Source organism: Epinephelus fuscoguttatus, linkage group LG16 (assembly GCF_011397635.1).
Source record: "Epinephelus fuscoguttatus linkage group LG16, E.fuscoguttatus.final_Chr_v1".
Lineage (NCBI taxonomy): Eukaryota > Metazoa > Chordata > Actinopteri > Perciformes > Serranidae > Epinephelus > Epinephelus fuscoguttatus.
In genome coordinates this window covers 23,293,214-23,317,969 of record NC_064767.1, presented here as the reverse complement: position 1 = coordinate 23,317,969, position 24,756 = coordinate 23,293,214, and the positions used below count along the sequence as shown (strand labels likewise).

Here is a 24,756-nt window from a genome sequence, read left to right as displayed (position 1 = left end):
GCGGTGTTAACTAGTGCCTGGTGATTGAGGCATGTCAGAATAAATGATGCCGTAGCTAAGTGATTATTAAGTGATGAGGTTTTAATCTTTTTGCTCACACTCCTGATTAAATTTAGATTAATATTCATCATTCTGAACAGCTGTCTACCACACTGTTACTTTAGGCTGCGTGTACAGAGCCAGAGAAATTGTATTTTACACATCAGTGCTCAACACTCATGATTGTGTGTGGACACAACACACAGGTCAGTGGCTTTTGTGACTGAAAGCCGCAGGGCGCTCTGTGGTGTGATTACTGTGAGGATAATCTTTAACACACATGCTGTCTCTAAGGGGAGCTGTGGAAAGTTGGCTCAGAGCGGCAGCCTTCCTGAAGAAACTGTAAGGTAGGCTGCTATTTTTATCAAGGCTTTACATTTTATTTTTAAAAAAGTGTCTGTGGGGTTTTTTTTCTTGGTACTTAGTGGAAATGAGATGGGGTGGTGATGCCTTTCCTTCCACAACTGCAAGATTATTTATACATGTTCATTCTTTGCCTTTTTTGTTGTCTTACACATGATTCAGTTTCAATTACACACCAAAGTGGTCTGTTTCTGCGGGACTGGGTGTAATTATTCTAACTATATATCCAACAAACCCTTCCATCTTCTCTATGAAAGACTGTGTCATCATGATTATTGCTTTCAGGGTGATGATCATGTGCTATTCGCTCAGCATCAGGACTCTCTTGTTGTTGCAGTTCAGTTAGATCCATGATGTAGAAATTGAAGACGGATGGAGGATGAAAATTGATTTAATCTGGTTCCTGTTTTCTTTCTCCCACTTTGTTTTCAGTCTATATCTGAGAGCTTAAAACCTCTTTCATGCCCTGCCGAAACCTGCACTCTATAAAGTGCTGTTTTTCACATCTGTTTCTTTCTTAGCACAAAAAGAGAAAAGTCTCTTTCTTTTATATGCAACCTTTTCCAGTTCAGAAACACGTTGTGACATTTGCACTGTTTGATTTTTATTTAATATTTTGAAGCATTCATCATGTGCTTGGTCTCCAAAATCCTCATGTGTAAAATTTATTGCTCTCATGAGACAGCTTACAAACTAGAGCAGAGACATCCCTTTTCCTGTCAGGGCGTATCTGTTTGCCTAATCTACACAAACATAAAGAGTATTGTCCCGTTACAGAGTTTAACCTAGTAGGAAACATCTCTTACGACTGTGTAGTTGTTTTATTTGTTAGTAGCCTGATAATTAAACTGAACTGCCATTTTGTTTCACTTCATTATTCTGTACTATTTTCTTGGAACAAATCAAACACGTGGGCAGTGATCTCTGAGCTCGAGGCTATTTTGTTAATGCTGTTGTGATGTTAAAATTCTCTATTTGATTTGATTGCCAAATGCCAAATTTGTGCATCTTGTGTACACTCTAAAAAACTGAAATTTATTTATTTATTTATTTTTAATAATTATTTATTTGATTTTGAAAATCATCTGTACATAGCGCAATGTAAATAAAGAACCAAAAATAAAAAAAAAAAACATGAAAACAAACAAACAAACAAACAACCAAAACAAATGAACAAAGCAAAAATTGTATGTTGTTTCATATGGTAGAACAAAGAAAAAAATGTATGCTGTTTCACATAGTCAATAGCAAATTAAAACATTCACCAATGAAGTATATGCAATTAAGTAAGGGTCACCCAAACAAATGCAAACAAGAAGAAAAACATAATTCTAAGCAAGTATAAGTCTCCTGAAAAAAAGAAAAATAAAGAACAATAGTTAAAAAAAAAAAAAAAAAAAAAAAAGTATGTTAGAACAGCCTGGGAATATCGGCAATAGTATGAGACCAAGTGGATAATGTGTCAAATTTTGCACCATTAACTTTGGCTGTAGATTTTTCTAAAAGACAGATATCATAAAACAATGCAACCCAGACTATTTTCATTACAATACTTGGTTCGAACCAACTTTTAAGAATAGGCAGCAAGAATGATTCGTTTCCATGCATGTGGTAATGTAACATTTGTGTTGTAACCAAAAAGCCAAAAGGCTGGGCAAAATGGGAGATGTTTATCCAACAAATCTGACAGTGTTTGAGCAACATAGACCCAAAGAGTTTTTACTATTACACAATCCCAAAACATATGTAAGTAAGTTCCTAGTTCTGAATGGGGGCACCTATCACAAAGATCGCTACTTGACAGTTTCAGTCTAAATCTGCATTCGGGAGCAAAATAAACTCTGTGAACAAATTTAAAATGAATAAGCTGATAAGCTTAGAAAAGTAGAAGAAAAGACGTAATTCCAGATCTTAGGCCAGTCCAATTCAAAACCAAGCTCATGCAGGTCTCCATCCCAGACCAATGTAATAAGTAGAGGATTAATATTATGTTTTAATAACCGGTCATAAAAAGAGGTAACAAACCCAGACTTTGAAGCAGAAAAAAGATGATTTACAATAGGATGTGAGCTTAAAGGATGGTCCCACGGTACTCCATACGTTTTTAAAGCAGTACAAAGTCTGAGATAGAGAAACCAGGAGGAGCCTGGTAATGAATAAGATTCCCTCAGGTCCTGGAAGGAACGGAGACCTTGTTGATTAAAAATGTCACCAAGAACATTTATACCCTGATGAGCCCTTTTAGGGAAGTGGAAAGGCATGGAATCAGTTAAAAGATTAGTTAGTTAAATTATTATTAGTTAAAAGTTATTATTCCATATGGGGGTCAAATCATGAAACCTACAATTACTACACTGTAAATATTTAACTATTTGATACCAGACAGTCAGAAAATTTGGCATAATAGACCCCATATGTAGCCGTGTCGTCCTAATCTTTGCGCCGCAAAATGGCAGATCTTGAAGTCTAAAAGGATGACATAAAGTATTCTCAAGAGTTCGCCATGGAACAGAGGAGGAAGAATCGAGCCATACCATCAGAGATCTTAGCTGGAAAGACCAGTAGTACATTTTAAAATTGGGTAGAGAGAGTCCACCTAGTGTTCTGGGACCTGTTAAGGTGGAAAAACTAATTAAGGGGCCCTTACCTTTCCAAAGAAAATTTCTACAAATTGCCTCCAAGTCCTTCAAAAACTTACAAGGAGGTGAAAGTGGAAGCATGGAGAAAAGAAAGTTAATACGGGGGAGGATATTCATTTTAATAACTGAGATATGGCCATGGAGAGTCATGTGCAAGGGAGACCATTTGATTAGGTCGCTATTAATTTTTGCCAATACTGTGGTGTAATTATCCTTAACAATAGAAGGAAGGCTGGGACGGATTGTTATTCCCAAATAGGTAAAAGCATTACACTCCAAAGTCACTGGTAGTGAAGAAGGGGTAATTTTACTAACTGTAGGATTAAGGGGCATTAAAAGGGATTTCGACCAGTTAATTCTATAGCCAGAAAATGTCCCAAAAACCTTAAACAGACTTAGCACATGGGGGATAGAAGCAGTCCATTTGGACAAATACAGTAAAATATCATCAGCGTAAAGAGAAATAGAATGAGCTGTTCCTTTAACTGCGATAGGTGATATATGTTGATGTTGTCTGACAGCTTGTGCCAAGGGTTCTAAAGAAAGTGCAAAGAGGCCAGGTGAGAGAGGACAGCTCTGTCTAGTCGATCTGTATAGTCTAAACTCAGGTGAACCAGGGTGGCCAGTTTGAACGTGTGCAGTGGGACTGGCATACAAGGTACACACCATATTAATAAAGTTGGGACCAAATCCAAAATGTTTTAAAACTGCCCATAGGTAGTCCCACTCCACGTGGTCAAAAGCCTTTTCTGCATCCAGAGAAAGTATGGCAGATGGCTGTTCCAGAGACAGTGCTGCTTCAATAATATGAAATAATCGACGGATATTATCAGAAGCCAAGCGGCCTTTAATGAAGCCAGCTTGGTCTGGATGAACCAAGGACGAGATACAAGTGTCCAGTCGTCTTGATAAAACTTTTGCATATAGTTTGATATCACAATTTAAGATTGATATGGGCCTATAGCTGGAACATTCCAACGGGTCTTTACCTTTTTTTAAAAGAAGAGAAATAAGTGCAGTTTTTTGATCCTGATGGAAGCCTCCAACCACAAGTGAAAAATTAAAAGAGTCCAAGATGACTGGACCAACCAGGTCCCATAAAGCCACAAGAAGCTCTGGTGGAATGCCATCTAAGCCTGGTGATTTTGCTTTTTGCATTAAGTCCAGAGCATCTTTCATCTCAGTTAGGGTAAAAGGGTCCTCAAGCTTAGAAATCCGCTCTGCTGAAAGAGTGGGTAGATTCATGGAGTTTAGAAATGACAATATTGCCGAATTATCTTTGTGAGACTCAGATGTATATAGTTTAGAGTAATAGGAAGAAAAACTTTGATTAATTTGTGAAGGAAGTGTACATAATTCTCCATTAGTATTTTTGATCATATCTATGGAGTTCGTTGGTGATTTTGTTCAGGAAATCAGCGTTCTGCAACAGAGCAGTATTGAAACGCCACCTTTTGAACCAAGAGTGTCCAGCCATAGTTTCAAAAGAAATAAGGACAGGTGAATGATCAGCGATAAGCATTGATAGGATGGACGCATGTGAGATGCATTTTAAAAAAGTTGAAGAGATTAATATATGGTCTATTCTAGAGAATGAATGATGGTGAGATGAGTAAAAGGTGTAATCCTTAATAGTTGGATTTTGGATACACCAGACATCAACAATATTCAAATCCTGTAAGAATGAACTAAAGTAAGAAGAATATGTTTTTCGTGCAGAGGAATCAGGATTAGTTGAGTCAATAGAGGGGTCTGCTAATAGATTAAAATCTCCCCCTATAATGTGTACTAAGTCAGCAAAATCCAACAATTTCAGCTTCACACCATCAAGGAATATAGGATTAAACACATTAGGTGCATAAACTGAGGACACACAGATCTTTGTTCCATTGAGGATTAAGGTTGCATAGCAAAACCTTCCCTCTACATCTCCACCAGATACCTATTTTTATGTTAAATTTTCTTTTGACAACAATTAATACACCCTTTGATTTATTAGGGGCACAGGAATATGATATAATATTATACATTTTATTATTAAATCTACTTATATCTACCTGTTTCAAATGAGTCTCTTGCAAAAAAGCCAAATCCACATGCTTGAGTTTTAAAAAGTCAAGGCATTTCAATCTTTTCACTAGTGAGTTCAAACCTCTTACATTCAGAGTCATAAAATTGAAGTTAACCATAAAGTGGAGATGTAAAAGGATGATGAAAGATTATGTAGATCGTATACCATATTTGGATACAGCATACACAAAAAACAAAACACAAGGCAAATAAGGCAAAATGGAGTAAAAGTAAAGCATAAACTAAAATTAAAAATTAAAAAAGTGAATAAAAGTGTGCAGTATAGGCTATGTACCCATAAATAGCTGATTAGCTGTGGAAAACAAACAATACAAAACCGGTATGCCAGGGAACAGCACTGAGAAGCCCCTGTGAAGGCACTGGTAAATGAGAGCATATAAGAGCTCCTTGGGATACTGACACAGCAAGGAGGACCGATCTACAAACTAGTAAAGGTAAATAAATTGTTTACAGTGTTTAATTTTCTACTTTATATTCACACACAATAAGTCAGCCAAAAAAAATATATATATGTGGCCTGCAAAGTGTTTAATTAGACTGCATTTATTTATTTCAATCATTTATCAAACGGCCAAACACAATGAAGTAGAGGGGCAATAATAGGAATAAATCCGCCTCCTAATAGGCTCGTTTGGACTAAATAAATAAATTTAAAAAAAAAAAAAAAAAGGGAAATCAAAGAGTAGGCTACTTGTAAAGAAAATAGCCTCTATATTAAATTAGGTATTTCTGAGCGACAGTATACAGGTGGAGGCTAGGCTATAAATTGTCCAAAAAGCACGAAAAGTGCGGCCTTAGTCCAGGTAACTGTCACCATGATGTTATCCATTCATAAATCAAGTTAAGCACTGGGATCAGACATATAAAGTCACCGTTTCTGAGCATTGTAGCAATGTGGTGATCCCAAGTTGAGAGTGAAAAGGTGAGGAAATGTAAGCTTGTGTGTATGCGTTGGTCCCACTGGAAGTGCGCGCACGTAAACTGAAATTTATAACATCAAAAGTGCCAACCCAATTGCCAGAAAAAGCCTGGCATTATATGTTTCCGCAAACTAAAGACGCATTACATATGCATGTTATTATGTAGCAAATTTATTGAAACTTTATGCTTCAACAACGCTACCAAGGGGTTAACACGCAGTTATGTTAAGGCACCAAAGCACTTGGTTATGGTAAGGAAAAGATCATGTTTTGGCTTCAAATACCCACTGATGGGGCATAATCTCTGCTGTCTGTCTCTGTAAAAAAGCAATTGCTTTTCATGGCACTATCCCCGCTAGAAAAACAGCGATATGCCGCTACAGAACACAAGTTTTGTTGTTCATTGGTCTGGAACAGCATACTGCAGCTTGACAGGCATCTTGCTGCCACATCTGATGACGGCAGAGTCAGCTCATATACTACATTATTTCAGAAACATTGATGTGATACCTATGAAACATACAATTGTAACTTACTTATGGTTTGCAGAAATGTATGCTAACATTTTCTTCTGACAACTGGGCTGAAAAAGCTACAACTTATAGATGATTTTGTAAGTAAGACTCTATTACCTTAGAACTACTTTTGACAATTTGTGTATGTTTATGTTCTACATTATTATTGATATTTCACATTTCAGTGCTAGCTTTAAACCACATCCAAGTTTTTCCTATAATATCTTACAAAAAAGCTTTCCTCCCTTCTCTTACAGATGGCAGATGACCCGTTCTATGAAGCTATTTTTTGTAAAATGTCAAATCTTACTCTACTTACATACCATTTTAGACTTTAAAGTTTCCACTCACCTGCATTACATTGACTCCTAAAAGCAGGAAAGCCCCTGAAGGCCGGTTCTTTAAAGTGACCCTCTGCAGCTGGTATTTGTCAAGATAAACTGAAGCTGCCGAGTCTCCTTGAAAGAAAGAAATGTGAAGAGGCCAGTTAGGGTTAATTGGTTGATGCAGTTATCATTGGTTGAGAAAGAGCCATCGAGAATGCAACTTTTCCTTGGAAAGTCCTCGTTTTTCTGACAATAGACAACAAACACAAATGCTGAAGTACTTTTGTTATGGTGATAATGAAAACAGACATTACAGGAAATTTGTGCATTAAATTTAGTTCTATAACATATTCATTTTAAGGGTTATACACACAGTATACATACCCAACACTGTGTAGCACACTTGTTAATAAGTTGCACTAGCTTAGTGCTTGCAAAATGCAGTTTTCATTATTTCTGTACTGCGACACATTTAAAGCACAGATTTACAGACATCTGAAAAGAATTTATAGGCCAACGAACCACCGAAACCGTGAAATTATTTTGAAATGAATTCATTTCATTCATGCAAATATAGCTTGAAGAGAAAATTCCTTTCGTTAAATTTTTTGGCAGAAATAACGTTCAGCACTGATTTAATTTCATGTAAAAAGCTAAATAAAATTTGTTAAAACTAAAAAACTTTTATTTAAAAGCCATATATTTCAAAATTCCACCATTAACATCCACTGCACTGTTTTCTTTACCTCAGAGGACCATGAATAAGTGATTAGAGGCAATACAATGTTTTTTAGGGGGTGGCAACTGATAGACATCAACCTTGAAGTCTGCTACAAAAAAGGCTTTTTCAGGGCTGATCATATGAGTCGCCCTCCTCCCCTGGGACAGAGGTAGAGGTCTCTCATCACAGAGCAGTTTAGCGTGGTGAGATGGTTGAGTGCTAGGACTTCATTAAGCCCCTCTATTGTTAACATCTGGGTTCAGAAGAATGGCTCTTTCTCTGGTAAATGTTGCCCTGGCTTAACAAGGGATTTTATTACACCATGCAGTTGACATTGGCAGCAGTGGCATGTCTGGCAATGGAAACCCTTCAACTGTTCAGGTCACAGGAGATCAATCAAAGCAGCCTGCTTCCCTGAAGCCTTCCATTCTCACTAGCACGGGGAGTTGAATGTGTATCTAATCTCATTGTTTAATCAAGATATAAAACATCGGCTGCAATACTTTTAACGGATACTGCTTATAATGCTGCAGCAGTGAAGAAAGTACTCAATTTGAAGTTGTACAAACTCTTCTTTTCTGATGGTGTGTTTCTTCTGTTCTGCACCTGCATTCCCTTTATGGATGCACATATCATTATATCATTCAAAATGTAAAATGTTTCCACAAGAATCCCCAGTCTAAATTGCACCACTTATTTCCCATATCACTCCATTTGCCACTTTGCTTCACACCATTTCCTCTCTCTCAGCCTCCATCCCCCCAACCCCTCTGTTTTGGTCCCCTCCCAGGTAGGGATGTGGTTGCCACGGCAACTGCTGAATCATCCTCCACCATCCGCGGCCATCCTCTGATTCCATCTCCCCACGCAGCCAAGCCCAGGCCTGCATTAGCATACTGATCTGATGCTTCCATTTGCTGTATTAGCTGCAGCAGCCTGTGCAGGATCGTCTCGTAGGACGCAGAGGTGCAGCGGGCTGAACGGCAGTCATTCGGATGGGTAACGTACCCTCTACAGTGAAGCACTGCCTGAGCTATGAGCAACTCATCCAGGACTACCCATGGCTGAAACGCTGGCTGCTGGAGGAGAAGGTGGGCGTTGTTTTCCTTGTTTCTAATGTGCTGCACATGCTCTGCCACATGACTCTATCAGGACAGAGAGGATGCACAGCAGCCAGACACTGATGACAGCCCTGATGCTGCATGATGCTTATGTAATGGTCCTCTTCAATGGGAATTCTGCTCTGCCTTTACATGTTGCTGTATTTTTAAGGTTGCATCTGCCTGAAAAATGATGAAGCATTCACATATTTTAATCCCCCTGAATTGACTGTATGAGACAAAAGATGCACACTGGATGCTTCTGTTTCTTTTGTGTTGTGTAACTGTAAGGATTATTTGATGATATCTGTTTAATTCAAGTGCCCATAGTGATTATTTACATTCAATAATACTCACTACTCACATCCTGAGCTTGTATTAATTAATAGAATTGAGTGAATTAAATCACTCAAGAAGCATCTACAGAACAGTTTGTACCTTTATAGCCTCTTATACCTCATTGTTTAAGTCTTATGGCCTGCAAATTTCTTGCACGTCTGATCTGTTCTTATTAACACCTGTAGGATTTGTTTTCAATTTTACCCTCAAAAAATAGAAATACCAAAGTGTAAAGTACAAGCCATGTGTTCAAAATGTGACTACAAAGCACATAAGTAGTCTATAATAGAAAGTAGTACTTGTGCCATAAGTAAAAGTACTGTATGCAGCAATAAGCAGCAGGTTGTAATGTTATTTGGTGGAGTTAATTCAATCAATGTCTATCTATGTATTTTAGGTGGCCTTATATAACCTCTTGGCCAAGGGACTACAGATGGAAAATAGCCTTTTGGCTAATTTTGTCACTTTTATACCATGTGTATTTATTAATTTGCGATGTCCCTTCTTAAATATACTAAACTATACTACTTTATAATACTGTTAGGTGGTTAAATCTATGACAAATTTCATATAATATGCAAATATTGTGGATTAAAATGTATGTTATTTCCCTCTTAAACATAATTAAGTATAAAGTATAATAATAATAAAGTAACATAAAATGCAACTACTTAAGTATAGTAGAAGCACCTCAACAGCTAGCTAACAGCTAATGGCTAACATTAGTTACTGTAAGCTAGTTTAGCTAACGGCTAACCAAAGAAGTTTATGACTTGTTAGCAAGTAGTTTTAGATAGTTTAATGTGTAGCAAGCTAAAAACACAAATATTTTTGTCACAGAATTTGACAGAGATTAAAATGGAGGAAAAGGTAACATGATGGCAGTGTGATAAAAAATATTTTCCGTTTTTATAGAGCTGTTATGAAACAAAGGCAGTGTTTACTAGCACGTTAGCCACAACAGCTTTATAGCTAGCTGCTATAACCGTTAGCTTGTTTTGTGTCTCTGCTGCCCCTAAAAACATTAGATAACATTACAAGAGCTGGTCAGGTTGGTGGTTTTCCTTTTAAATGTCACTCACTTTAAGTAGCTAGCTAAAGTTAATATATAAATTAATCATCTTTAATCTTTGCCGAAGTTTTATATTTAATCCCAGCAGGGTTTTCCTCTAGAATTACCAGGTTCAGACCAGAAAAATACCCTGATCCTGAGAATATCCCTTGTGGTTTGTGTGGAGTTACCCTTACCTTCTCTCCCAGTCTTTTCTCCCTGAGACATATCCTTAGTTTGCATCCTAATGTCATGACAGGCTTATGTTTTGGTTCTCAGGTTTCACCTGGCTTTGAGGTCGACAGTTGCTCATGTTAGAAATAACATGTCCCACGCCAAAGGGATGACTGACTGCCTGTGTTCAGTGTGCTGTCTCCTGTGTACTTCTCCTTATTCCCTGTTCTGGTTCTCTCTGAAATTTCTCCAGAGTGTTGCAGGACACGAGTATCCAGAGTTTGTCAAAGTAGTTGAAGTTGGGCCGAGAGATGGACTTCAGAATGAAAAGGTATGCACTGTCATTTCAGTCAGGAATCTCATTTATATTTATAAATACACACTCTTGTTTTGTATCACCTTGGGAATCCCCCAGTTTTCATACAGAAAGCAATCCATAACATATGGTTTGTGTGCCATAATTGCCAGGAGCATATGTTTCACATTTTCTTTGAAATTGAATAGGAAAGATGACACGGCTTCTGGCTTAGTTTACTCTGCTTAGCATGTCACTGTTTTATCATTTCCTTATTGCACGCCTGTAGTTTTACAGATTGTACTGGATGCAGGGATAATTTTATTTACCACAATGTGTTACTATGAGGAATATTGAGGGATCTCAAAATATTCAGCAAGTGCACGGCTCAGCATATGAATAAAAGATAGTAATGTGATTGGCAAGAAAAAAAATCTGCCAGATATGTGCTTGTTGTACCTCCCATCTTGAGTGGAATCAAATCCAGAAAGAGCAGTTTCAGTTTCATTGTTCCCCAGGAAATTGTTCCGACAGAGGTGAAAATCCAGCTGATAGACATGCTCTCAGGAACAGGCCTGCCTGTGATCGAGGCCACCAGCTTTGTGTCTTCAAAGTGGGTACCGCAGGTAATAACTCTTCTTTGTGCATAGCAAAAGAGTGCTGAGTGATTTATTAGACTCTCTTTCTTGTCTGCGTAACTACTGAGGAAAAATCCGCTCCTCAAGAATCCTTGTTGGACACGCAGACGCTCTTGGAAAAAGTATTTTAAGATATTCTTCATATAGTCACCCTCTCATTCACTGTCATAAATTGTACCGCTATTTACTTCCTGAAAAAAAAAACATGAACATGTCCCATTTTATTTATACTGAGAATTGTAAGATGAATAAATATAGAATGTCTGCTGCCAAACATGTGAAAACATCTGTGCAGGGTGATGTATTCTCAGATGATGTTAAAGGTTTATTTTTCTACATCATATGTTTTCCCCCCCTTCATTCAGATGGCAGACCACACTGATGTACTCAAAGGAATCCAGAGGGTGCCTCATGTTCAGTACCCTGTTTTGACACCTAACATGCAAGGCTTCCAGGACGCTGTAAGCATTAATTTACAATCCTGCGTGATGATCTCTGCTATAAACTATAGCTTTTTACCCGTGCTTGTCCATTTGAGTTAACTGTTGCGCTACATTCTTTTTTTTCCAGATAATTCCTGCACTTACGTAAGTGTGACTCCAGCACAGTGTTCAAAACAGTTTTACAAGTTCATTTTTCTCTCCTGTTTTAAGGTTGCAGCTGGTGCTACTGAAGTGGCGGTGTTTGGGTCAGCGTCTGAAAGCTTCAGTAAAAAAAATATTAACTGCTCTATTGATGAAAGCATGCTGAGGTTTGAGGAAGTCATTAACACTGCCAAGGAGCGACAAATTCCAGTCCGTGGGTTAGTACTCTGGATATTAATTCTCACTTACAATGAGTGAAAACACATATCTAACACAGTTGAAAATATTGCAGTTTCCATATGAAGGGGAAAACACACAATTCAGTAATGATAGCTTTATAGCACACTTCCAGATGTTCACCAGGTTACATCTATGCATAAGTGAACCACAAGTCCAGATGGTCATTAAAGCAAACCAAACAGGGTATGTACTTGTTCAATTGTAATGCATGTTTTCTTAGATTATAAAATGAACCTCTCTGTTTAAAAAGGATTAACACTTCATGACAACAGTGGATTAGTGTAATCACTGTGACATTCCGAGTGCCAAATACTGTTTGAGAGTTAACAAATGGGAAATAAAGATCTGAATAAACACCCAAATCCCCAATCTGTCATCCTAATATCATGTAAATCTTTCTGTGTGCCTTTGAGACATCTCACTGACAAACACATGAACAGCCAAAATAACAAAAATACACCAGAATAAAATCAAACGCCCTCATTTAAACTGAGTTTGTCTTTCTAACAACAACAGGCAATGGTGAAATAATGTTAATTTTTATTTCAGTAAATGTTCTTTCCATATTTGTTATCAGGAATACAGAAACCACAATACCAACATAATCATTTAAGTTCTACATGTTACAGTGACGTGTTGCTACATTACAACACAGTCTCACAGAAATATGTGAAATGGATATGATCTCTCAACAATGCATTACGTGGTGATAAGCAGAAAGGTAGGCACAAAATGTGTTAAAATTACTAAGTTTAGAGGCCTAAGAAACATTTGGTTAAGTTTAGGAAAAGATTGAGGTTTCCTTTGAAATAACTACATACGAGACATAAGTTACATAAATGTACGTACTTTACATAGTTACATAAAGTACCCACGTAATTGCGTAGTGTAGGTAAAGTCCAGAAAGTAACAAATCGTGTTCAATTTTGGTTTCACACTGGACACGAACAGCAGTCCCCTGGTTGAAAGTCTGTGTTTGTCTTATCCTATGCAGACTCTCTTGCCCTTGTGTCTACCACAACAAAAGATCCTCATTGACTTTGCATTGGCATTATTTTTGTGTTGTCAGCATGTAATTTTAACACATTTTGTGCCCACCACCATGTAAAATGTTGTTAAGACTTTGTGTTAAGACTGTACATTAACAGAAGTTTAGTTTTTTATAGTTCATCAAATGCTATCAAATGTTGCCTTAACACTAAAATTCTCACAAATGTCGTCCCATTTCAGATATGTTTCTTGTGCCCTTGGATGCCCCCACGAGGGACACATTGAACCTTCCAAAGTTGCTGAGGTAAGATAAATCTTCTACATTGTTATTATACTTTCATGTTTACGGAAGCATTCAACTGAGAAAATATTGATGAATGGTCATATTGAAATTGTATCACATGGCACTGACAAAGTACATTAGTAAACATATACAAAACACAGATTTGTAGACATTAACATTGGAAGATGACATTGGTTAAGCCCAGTTATTTTACTGTATGATTTCCTGTTAATGAGTGCATTTTAACATTTAACTGTATTTTCAATATTCTTTAGGTGGCAAAGAGGTTATATAAATTAGGCTGCTATGAGATTTCCCTGGGGGATACCATCGGTGTTGGTACTCCAGGTTCCATGTTAAAGATGCTGGAGAGTGTGATGAAGGAGGTGCCCTCCAGCGCTTTAGCAGTTCACTGCCATGACACTTATGGGCAAGCACTGCCCAACATCCTGACTGCACTTCAGGTAAGAACTCATAATGTACGGTATGAAGCGTAATTTGAAAACTACCACCTCTGACCATGATGATTTATTATGATATGATCATTGTCATTGTTGTAATTATTATCATCAATAGCAGAAGAAGTAGTGTGTTTAGGGAGTATTGTAATAGCAAAAGTATTGGTAAATAAATGCGCTCAATATGCTGTATCATTTGAGGCTCATAAACAAGAGCTTACGTTTATGGTTTTCACAACAAAAATAAGACAATAGCCAAACTATGAATCATTACATTTTGCTGCATGTTGCAAAGCTGCATCAACTTATTCAACTTTGACTCTCTGTACTTCATAGTTGCGCATTTAAGGAGGATATTTTGTAAAGTATGATTATAAAAACTAAAGACGAACTAAAGACGAATTAAAAACTAAGTTGAAGGCACCCCAAAATATTTAAAACCTAGAGGATACAACCCCTGAGCGACTCATTTCTCTTTCAAGACGGCCCCTAGACACAAAAGACAAACTTTAACAGTGAAAGTAAAAGAGAAAAACAAGGGTTTCAAACACATTATAAACACACACACACACACACACACACACACACACACACACACACACACACACAAACAAGGGCTCAACCCCAAATCCAGATCTATAACAACCCATCCATCTTTCTAAAATACACTGTGGTAAAGGTTCACAAGGTGCTGTTCTCTCTGGCAAGACTGTACTCCCCTTCTCTTGGTAAAAATTGCTCAAGGCACTCGGCATTTTTAGAAGTTCTTAAAATGAAGGGGAGCGGCTCTAAAACTGCTCCAAAAGTTGGGTGGAGGGACCTGTGAATTCTGAGTAATGTACAGGAAGGAGTTTGAAAAATTCTCAAACCCCAGCAGACATCAAACAGACATCTTTGAAGATGGAGCGAAGGGGAGACTTGACATCTCTGCAAATTTGATGAAGAAACGTGGGATCTCTGAAAGAGAAGAGAAACTCTTGGGTTTCTCTAAAGGAAAAAGGAAGACATGAGATCTGATAATTCTGGGAGGAGTGTGAGTCATACTTCTCGTCTGAGAAGAAAAGTATGAAAAAACATCCTGAGCTTTGTGTGAGGGGTGTGAAAAGTGTCTGTACTTTCTTTAGCAAAGGTCTGTGTTGGGCTTACAAATACTGGCATGGATTATAGAGGAGGCCCATTCACCTCAGAGTTCTCCTTTGTACAAGCACAAGACAGTAATGCATCATCCTCTTGATCCGCACATCCTCTCATGTTAAATTGTTTGACAGCTTTACTCTCTGCAGTGGCTTGGCAAGAATTCTCCGGGCACCTTCTCCTTCACATGCACATCTTTCTCCTCATGATGAATATGAACACTCTTGCGGAGAACCGCAGGCCGATTATGGATAAATGCCCAGCCTTTGCATAAATCAATGTTCTTACTCATGATGACATGAAGAGGAGCAACCAGATGTGGAAGCAAAGTCGAGGTGGTGATTCTTGTTCCAGGACATCTTTCAACTTCCTTAAGTAACTGCCAACATTGTAGAGATCACAAGTCTTTTCTGAGGCTTTAAATCATTATTCCTGCTGGGGATAATCGTATGTTAGGCTGCTCCCAATCCATCTCCGCTGACAATATTCGGCAGAAGTCACAATGGATTCAATGACAGCGTCTTTTCTTCATTTTTTACAAAGAGCAAAGGATAAGTAGTGTTTATTTTTCACATTTTCCACTGGAATCAGGCAAAAGGAATTTAAATTCTCATCAAAATGTTGAAGTGGGCTGATTTTTGGGCCATTTTAGGTTGTTGGAAATCAGATCAAATTTAGGTACTTTAGAGCTTACACATACAGGTGTTCATCTAATATAAATCTTAAAACATACTATTGACATTCTTCTCTTAAAGGGCCACTATGTAGGATTTAGGGGAATATATTGGCAAAAATGGAATATAATAGAATAAGTATATTTGTAAGTTGAATATATAAACATGTTGTATATAACTATGTTTCTATGGTAGCCCAAAATGGACAAACTAAATGCTGACTCTATAGATAGGGCCATTGCTTTTTCACATTTTGTTTTAGAAAAATACTTATTTGTTATGTGAAACAGCTTTATTCAGTTTCCATTTGTTTTGGGGAGGAAGAGACCTCTGCGGATAATTTAGCTCCCGGTAAAAACCTTTTGAACGTCTGCATCAGAAAATAGCACACATGAACACCAAAGGAATTCTAACCAGGAGAAGTTTCAGCTGGTTGCAATCTACAATCCTCACTGAAAGATGCCGCTAGATTCCCCTAAATGTTACACATTATTTAGTCCAACAAACATTGTAAGGTATGGCTGTTGAAGTGTTTATTAACCTGACTGTAAACCTGATTCTTCCATGACATTGTGTGTCAGTTTACAACATAATGAATGTATCCTCTGTTTTGGGGAGTACTGAGGAGGCACAAAACAAATGTGTAGGTTACAATGGGACACACAGAAAAAGCAGGAACCATCCGTCAACAAGGAAGAGGGACATTAAGAAACATGATCTAAGCCTCCCTCCTCAAAGCAAGATGATTCACAAACTGCCCACTGAAAAAAAAATCCCAGAATCTTAATGAACATAAGATATTTCCAATGGGCCCTTCCATCACAGTGCACATGTATTGTGGTGAGGAAAAAAAAGTTCACGTACTATTACAGTAATAAACTCTGCTTCTATACGCAGCTCACAAAAATGTAATTAGGTTGTAAATCCCTGCGGAGGAGCTCTTGTCGGGGTGTTTTTCACCGCTTTGCCCGTAGTGTAAAACGGACATAAATCCAGACATAAAACAGGTAACACAGATATGGCTGTATCAGTTCTCCGGAGCACATTGTCATTGCCGAGGAGGAAGCTCATTGGGGGCTGGGTGGGTCAACAGATGTGAGGGGGTCAGCACAAAGGCTCACCTATTCAGTGTCTGTTGGACAAAGCAACTGAGAGCTAGGTGGATAGAAGGGCCCTGGGGGGCTCCTAACTCATCTGTCGCTTGGCTGTTGAACTCTCTGACAATGCTGTGCTTAAAGGCCAGTGGAAAATGATCCTTTCATTCGCTCGCTGTGGAGCACGTGATGAATGGCGCTGCAGCTGCAGACCCAACTCTAGAAACTTTGATAGCACTTATATATCTGGTGTGCAGGATATAATTATGGTTTGACTTTGAGTTTGTAATGACATTCATTTACAGTGTCACCGAAGAATGGCAAAGACCTGGTTTTAATTCTATTTAATGAACAAGAGTTAAACTCCCAGCAAAGACAAAGCACCGTGATGTTAATGCTAGTAATCAAAATAATTAGTTACCACCATGTGTAGGTGGTATTTTTCACATATTACACACATTTATGTCCTAGTATTTTATTTAAAGGAGTACCACTTATCAGACTTGTACTTGAGTCAGACTTGAAATTAGACAACTTAAAACACAACTTGCAACCTGACTCAGCCTTTAACACCAATGACTTGTGACTTCACTTGGACTTGAGCCTTTTGTCTTCAAAGTACTTGATACCTTTCCCCAAATTGGTTGAATCAATCCAACATAAATTGGTCAACAAATATTGCACAATGCAAAACCTGCACATCAAAAATGACGGAATGACGGAAATGCAATAACTTCCAGCAAACTTGTTTTAACATGTAAATACACATTTTTAAAGAGCATTCATGATGTTTGTAAATTATATATATTATTAATCTGTTGTTAAAACGGCGTTACATTTGGTGAAGAGCTCAATATGACTTATCTAGGACTCAAAGTTTAGGACTTGGGATATGAGTCAAGGCTTGCCTGTCTTGACTTGGGACTTGATTGCAAACCTTGGTATTACTTGTGACTAGCATTCTTGTCTACTTACGCTATCCCATTCATATGTAGCATATATAGATAAATAAATATTATCTCAATGGACATTACTGATAAAATTATGAAGAATAAATACATGGTGCTTCATAGTATTATAACTTGAGACAGCAGGTGCTTGCCGTCTAACAGATTGGTAAAAAATAATTAATAGTTTTCAAATGTTTAACAAAAATTTACGGCAATAGAACATGTTTCAGTACAGCCCAAAAATAAAAAACATGACTTCTAGTAACATCTGTCAGGACAGAACACAGTAAGACATTTACAGTATTTGAAAGAACTGAGGGTTTGATTTGATTATTTACAGTGCTACTCAACCCTGAAACATCGTGCTACAGAAAACCTCAACAATTTCTGTGTGTAGAGTAGCAAATAGTTTTAGACTTAGCTTTGATTTTGGATAGTGAAGTGAAAAAGCGCCGAGGGACAGTTAAATTCCTCTGTGGATCATATTTAGAATGATTCATCACAGCTGCCCCGTGGCCACAGAAAATAATAGCAGCCGGGGATATTTTGCCTACCATTTGCTCGCCCATAAACAAGATGGAAATGAAAGATTTTATCATAGCTTTTCATTACTGTGTGCCAGAAGTCCACACCACCAACTGGGAGAGAAATGAATTCCCCCAGCGCTGTCAGCCCTGAGTCACCTCTATTGTTCTTGATAAAGACATTCCTCAGTCTTTGTACCTTTTCTCTTTTTTTTTCTTTTTTTTTCTCAGGAGGTCTGGGGGGGCTTTGTTACTAACCTACTCCTGGCAGGTCACACAATGACAACGTATGTACTTAGATTTCACAGGCTTGGCAAGGAAAATTATTTATTCTCACCCGCAATTTTGGTGTATTGTGCACGGCTGCAGCTGGGGGATACAGTATAACCTGTTTGTGCTCACACTTGAGCTCTCCACTAACAACAACATTCATCTTCAGTATTTTCTTTTGTCTCTGGCCATGAGGCGCTGTTCAACCACGACAGGCTGAGCCAGCTCAAAAACTTTGTTTCACAAAGTTAAAGATGTACTGTAAGAGTGTTCACAACTTCAGTACAACTTTGTGTTGATTTTACATTGGTAGATGTTGATAGGACGATGTTATAATTGACCTTTACTGTACAACATTATCATATTCTGACTATCAGCATCATCTTCATCACTATTATCAGTTATCAGTGGTGATGTGCTGTTTGTCAGAGGAGAACTCAAAAAATAAAATTGTAATAATCATAATAAAAAATAATAAAAAAGTTACAGAACAACTACTATTAATTCATTGTATTTTCAGGACAAACTAGATAAGTAAAAAAAACATGATATGACAATACAGGTGCAATATATTATAATATTAGAGTATAGGATATACATCAAACATTAAAAGCAGTTTTAAAAAGATGGATACAGTCACACATGTAGAATATGTGACATATAGTCATATTATCGAGGTTGTGAACCACATTGCATGTGTGCCCTTTACCTCACTTTATTCATTTACTTATGAACACAAATTTCTTATCATTAATATGATGTAAATGTGTGAGAATTGGCCCTTAAGCTACTTTTCATTTGCAGCTCCTGCAGGTTGATGAAATACACTGAAAGTTAAGACAAACAGCATCAAAGCACATTCGAGAGGATACATCATGAATGGATGTATCCATGGTAAAAAGCATTTCAGAGCAGACACACAGAAGCACATACAGGACAACATTCAGAACCTTACAATAACTAGCAAGACCAAACATAACAAGGAGCCAACGTATAAGCTTTTAAATTTTGATTTTATTTTTTTGAAGATATTTTTACTGTGACTAAGACTTGGTTAATAAGAATAGGTGTATTCAGCATTGTCTGAGGTTTGTCCCTGTTACTTTTTTTCTGTATTTTTGGCAGCTCTGTCCAAATTAAATTCCCTTTTTAGGCGGTGGTTTGATTATATAATATATTTTGCCGATTACAGACCACACAGCTTCCACCTGCACATAAAAGTTTTAAATCACCAGGATTTGAGATTAGGATCAGAATTTTTCAGCTATATTCAGACTGACTGTCGTGGTTATTGGTTGTTCAGTATTCATGAAACTCAGTAATACAAAAAGTGGTTGATATTGAAGGTGAATGATGTGATTATATGGTTCAGAATTGTTCTCAAATAAATCATGAAGTAAAAATGTCATTTATTTTTTCTTAATATGTTTGTTTTGTCTATCTCCAAGCTGCCTAATGTGCAGTGGCTAGCTTATTTATGCATTCCTGAGAAGAGGTGATATATGTGTCAGCGGTGGATCTGTGACAGTTTCTTTCAGCTTCCCAGTTTATGTAGCAGTGGGTAAAGCATCACTGCTTCATACGCTTCAGTGAATGCACACTCTCTCTTTCTCTCTCTCTCTCTCTCTCTGACGCAGTTATAAAACCAAAATGGGAGCATGTCCATCTTCAGCCTTGTCCACTCGGGGTGTAGAATGTCAACAAGCTTATCCCAAGCCATGCGAGTTTGAAAACGCACTGTGTCTTTACCCAGGAATGCATTGTTTTTATATGGCCACAGCTCACTGAATATGGCTTTTTAACACTGAGTGCACATCTGGTTTCTGGGCAGTGTGAATCAAACTGAGCATTGGCAAGCTCGAGCTGCTGACCACCAATTCCTGCACGATTAGGGTCCAGAGGAGCAGGGCACGCTGTTGAAGGGTCCGTTTTGTTCCTCTCGGAAACAGTATGCTGAAGACCCCTGGCCTTACACGGTTAGCAGCTGAAAGCGAGAGGATTGGCATGGTAGATTACAACTCTGTGTTTATACTACAAAAAATTCTGCCTAGTACAATATCCTGCTCTGGCTTTATCCAAGGTCTGGAAATCTCGTGCGCTGCACACACCGGAGTAGATCTCCTCCTTCTACCCCACCTCCTCCTCTTCCCTTGCCAACACAAACAGCAATTACGGCTGGCTCAGACGGCCCCTGAAAGAAGTAGGCTCTTGTCTGGAGGAAAAGCAACCAATTAGCAGCATTGTTAAAAAAGAAAAAAAAAAGGCAATAGAGGTTCTTTTAATTTAGCTCGCTTGGTTCTGCTCCATGGGGTGAAAGTCCTTCATGACCCAGTGCCACTGAGAGGATCAGCGTGTTAATTTTCTCTCACTGTGGGATCCTCTGACATCTGGCTCTGCCACGGAAGCTGGAAAACATCTTTAATATTCTCATGACGATCCCAGGGACATGTGGAAAACATCCCGAGACCTTAGTCCATAATGACTGAAAACCTGAAGGTTTGGCTTCATAATTTTTTTGGTGTGAAAACAAAGGTTATACTGCCAGTTAGGTTGCTGTTTCTGGATAATATGTGCATTCAGAAACTGAAAAAATATATGTTTTTAAAGTGAAATACAGCTACATGAGTTATCTCTTCTTGTAGCCCTAACATCAAAGCAAAAGCTGCAAACTATTATTTCCCAAGACGTCCAAAAAAAGTATTAAAATTCAGAAAAACAACTGAGAACGCATCATTAATTTTCATATGGAGGACACTTGGTGCTGGCAGCTGAAAAAGTTTTGAAAAAACCCCAGAAAAGTTTCCCAGAAAATATTATGCATGCATGTAACAAAGTAAATAACCTTAAAATTAATCTTTTGCTGGCAGCAGAGCAAAGCAACCTTTCTGACAAAAGGTCATCAGTCAAATAACTCACGGCATTAATGATTATTTATAGCAACTGCACATTTATGTATTAATGCCACAGTTCCTGTATTGTTGGCACGGTGTAAGAGGACACCGTCCAGCCAAGGAAAAAAATGTCTTCTCAGTGTGGCAAGAAAGTGAATCCCCATGGTTAAGGGCAGAGTAGTGCTGTAAAAACATGAGTAACCCAGAGAATCAGAAACATATGAAATACTCTGTTCAGCATTTATAATGTTCCTCTCATATGAACAGGGCTGTAATTATGTGGTGCTTGCGGTTGAAGCTGACAAAGAGGATGACTAAGCCATACTGTGGGACATTCTGTGCCCACTCATCCTCAGGACATAAGCCCACAGTTCTCCTAAACAGCTGTAAAACACGACCGCAGGCCTGGCAAGGCAGGCTGCAGCGGGCAGAACAATCCAACAGAACAAGGATCTTTGTTCCTGGATTTTTACCTGAGGTGTAGTCCGTGTGGAGGTGCTGAATGTCTCTGTTGTATGTCCCTTGCAGATGGGGGTCTGTGTGGTGGACTCTGCAGTAGCTGGTCTGGGAGGTTGCCCATACGCTCAGGGTTCATCTGGCAATGTTTCAACAGAGGATGTTCTCTATATGCTCCACGGCATGGGCATCCAAACTGTGAGTGTGTCTTTACAGTGCACTTTGTATTTTATGCCTCGATAATCCCAACAGATCAACCAAACTCAACAATCTTAGAGCTCATTTACATAAACAGACCGCTCTGCAAATATACAGCTCTGTAAATGTTTATTTTTTTTAATATCAGCGGTTTTACACAACTTGCACAAGCCCACAGTGTTGCATGCCTGTCTCAGGAACAATTTATTTAACAATCTCTACCCCTGCTGGTGGAATATTTCCACTACACTTTTTTATCACCTGTTGTGCACATTCATGTAAATTCATGAGAAGCCTGCCTTAAAGTTGACTTTTAGTTTGTCGTGAAGACAAATCCCCTTGCAGACATTGCATTTGAACTGATACTACAATATTTTCTTTTTTTTTGTTGCAGGGTGTGAACCTTGCCAAAGTCATCGAGGCTGGTGACTTCATCTGCAGTGCTTTGCATCGCAAGACAAACTCCAAGGTTGCTCAGGCAATCTGCAGAGCTCTGTGATCTGTTTCCTTAAAGGAATATATTTAAATATATGACTCTGCTCCCTCTAAAGTGCTTCCCCTGCTGTTGCTGCCTTCGGATTTGTTGCCTATGCTTCTGTATTTCAAGTGAATTGTTCCTTTTTTTAAGCTGTCAGGAGGTGTCTCTTTGAAATAATCTGAAAAATTATAAGAGGATTTCAATGCTGTTTACTTTCCTACCTTTCTGTTCATTTCTACATCCTGTGACTTGAAGGAAAAAGGACTCAAAGGACCATTATGATCAAATGAATCATCGTTTTATGTGATATTCTGGTCGTCTTATTTTCTCTGCATGGTTGTAAATTACTAAAACAAACTATAAAGAAAAGCATTTATTTGTGATAAATGTCCAGATTGATGACTTGATGGGTCATAAATACTTACTGGCCTTTTTAAAAGCTGATTTATCCACCTCTATAACTTTCTCATGTTTATTTGACTCAGACAAACCAAGTTAAACTTAGTCACTTTTATTACTGTGGGGTAGCTCAGAGGCCTTGTGAAATAAAGTAACATTGTAAGTGTAGTCTGTTTTGGCAACTCTCTGAACTCAATTTATTTGCACGACAGGCGCGGTAAACAGTGAAAAGAAAAAGCTTCATGCTTTGACTATCTTTAAATGCACTTTACTCCTCTGAAAATCTTTAAGCTTTTCCTACTCCTTTGAACTACTGCAAAAATAACAATTTAAAAGCCAGCTCCGAAAAGTTTTTACCCTCAGGTTTGCCAAAGATCACTTGAGAAGTGCCCCTTGATCATGGGAGGACTGTCAAATGTACTTTTATCCTGTCAGTGTGTGTTTATATTATACTCTGCAATCTGTAAAACATAAAAAATATTAACATTAAAATGGGATATAAACCATACGTTGAATGTGATTTTTTTGAAATCAAGATGGCAAAGAACAAATGCCGTACATATAAAGTCCATTTTGGACATCTCTGTCTAGGTAATTAGGACTCAGTGTACCCCTGGTTTTCTATACAGCTTTGCCGTTAATTGCAGTCACCTTATTTCCCAGTTGTGAAAGTCTAATTAGAATGCAACAGTGAAGGCCATCAGGACTCTGGGTGTGAACAGGGACTAAAAAAAATCTTGACACTAATGAATAGATGTGGGCGAGAACTGGCACATTTGCCTAACTGTATTAAAATATGATAATTGCCTACTCGCAGTTGTCCATCTTCATCACACATGCAAACATTTACGCATTCAAGTGCAGCCACACATGCTCTGTGATACGTTTAGGGAAAGAGCTGATTGTAGACGGAGAGAAATCAGCTGGCAGCAAGAGTTTGCGACTGAAACTTGGGAGCAAGAAATCTCAAAAAGTTTCACTGGATGAATAATTTGAAAGACAAAACCGTATTACTGCTATTGTGGTAAAGATCTGCCACTATTTCCTATAACTGCATGCATAATTAGCTTACTTCTCTCAGTTGCTGATGGCAATAACACGTTACTGAAAAACTTTCACCGTAGTGTCATTTAATCGAAGTGCGTTTCCTGTCTGCTGGGAAGGTTATTTAAAAGTGCTTTATCTAGGCATGTTTAAGAGGCGGGGGATTAGCATTTAGACACAAGTTCTCAAGTGTTGTTTTGATTCAGACTTGAATGGAAATGAGGAATATGTTTCTTCTTAAGATCCTAAAAAACTGTGAGTGTGTTGACCCCATGGCTATAGCTGATAAAAAAAATAACACAATGTTGGTGGCCTGATTTATATTAAAACAGTACCTTTGTGCTTAAGCTACAAAGATGAAAACTTTGATGTCATTTTAGCACTACATGAAAAATAAGGGGATCTCAGAGGTCATTAGGGTTCATTCTCTGTGAACCATGTAAAGCTGTACCAAATTCCAATCCATTCAGTAGCTGCTGAGATATTTCAATCTCTGCAGTTTGTTGTAGGCTCCCGACTGATTGTGGTTGCAAGTCCTAGGGACAGTTTCTGTATGGTAAAAGAATACCCCATCTCTCCATCACTGCTTCAAGAACCCCATTAGCGTCCCTGTCCTGGCCTCATTGGCGGCACAGACCTTCAGGACCACTGCACTGAGTGTCTTGTGACCAGCCTGCAAGGCCTACCCTGCCCACATTTAGACGTCAGCAGCACTAGGATCACCTCTGATGTTTCGACGTGACGCTTCACTGCAGCCAGAGCTATTGATAATGTTGAGACCCTTGCCAACCTTTAGCTAGTCAGAATCAGTGTGGCTGGGTTGTCGTTATGTTGCTACACAGTGTTTATTCAACAGGCACCACCCAATCTGCCCATAG

The 24,756-nt window shown here is 38.2% G+C and overlaps 1 protein-coding gene across 2 annotated transcripts; it reads left to right on the top strand.

Moving 5' to 3' along the window:
• The first annotated feature begins 332 nt into the window (after positions 1-332).
• hmgcll1 (3-hydroxymethyl-3-methylglutaryl-CoA lyase-like 1) lies at positions 333-23,288 on the top strand. Of its 2 annotated transcripts, XM_049601109.1 has the most exons (10): positions 333-386; positions 8,365-8,705; positions 10,532-10,609; positions 11,092-11,199; positions 11,577-11,672; positions 11,865-12,013; positions 13,266-13,329; positions 13,584-13,772; positions 21,832-21,957; positions 22,352-23,288. In XM_049601109.1, exons 2-10 carry the CDS (start codon positions 8,610-8,612, stop codon positions 22,454-22,456), a joined length of 1,011 nt encoding a protein of 336 aa, XP_049457066.1. In that variant the 5' UTR covers positions 333-386; positions 8,365-8,609; the 3' UTR covers positions 22,457-23,288. The 2 variants fall into 2 exon arrangements, with proteins under 2 accessions (XP_049457066.1, XP_049457065.1); XM_049601108.1 differs by lacking the exon at positions 333-386 and having other exon boundaries at positions 8,364-8,705.
• The last annotated feature ends 1,468 nt before the right edge of the window (positions 23,289-24,756 follow it).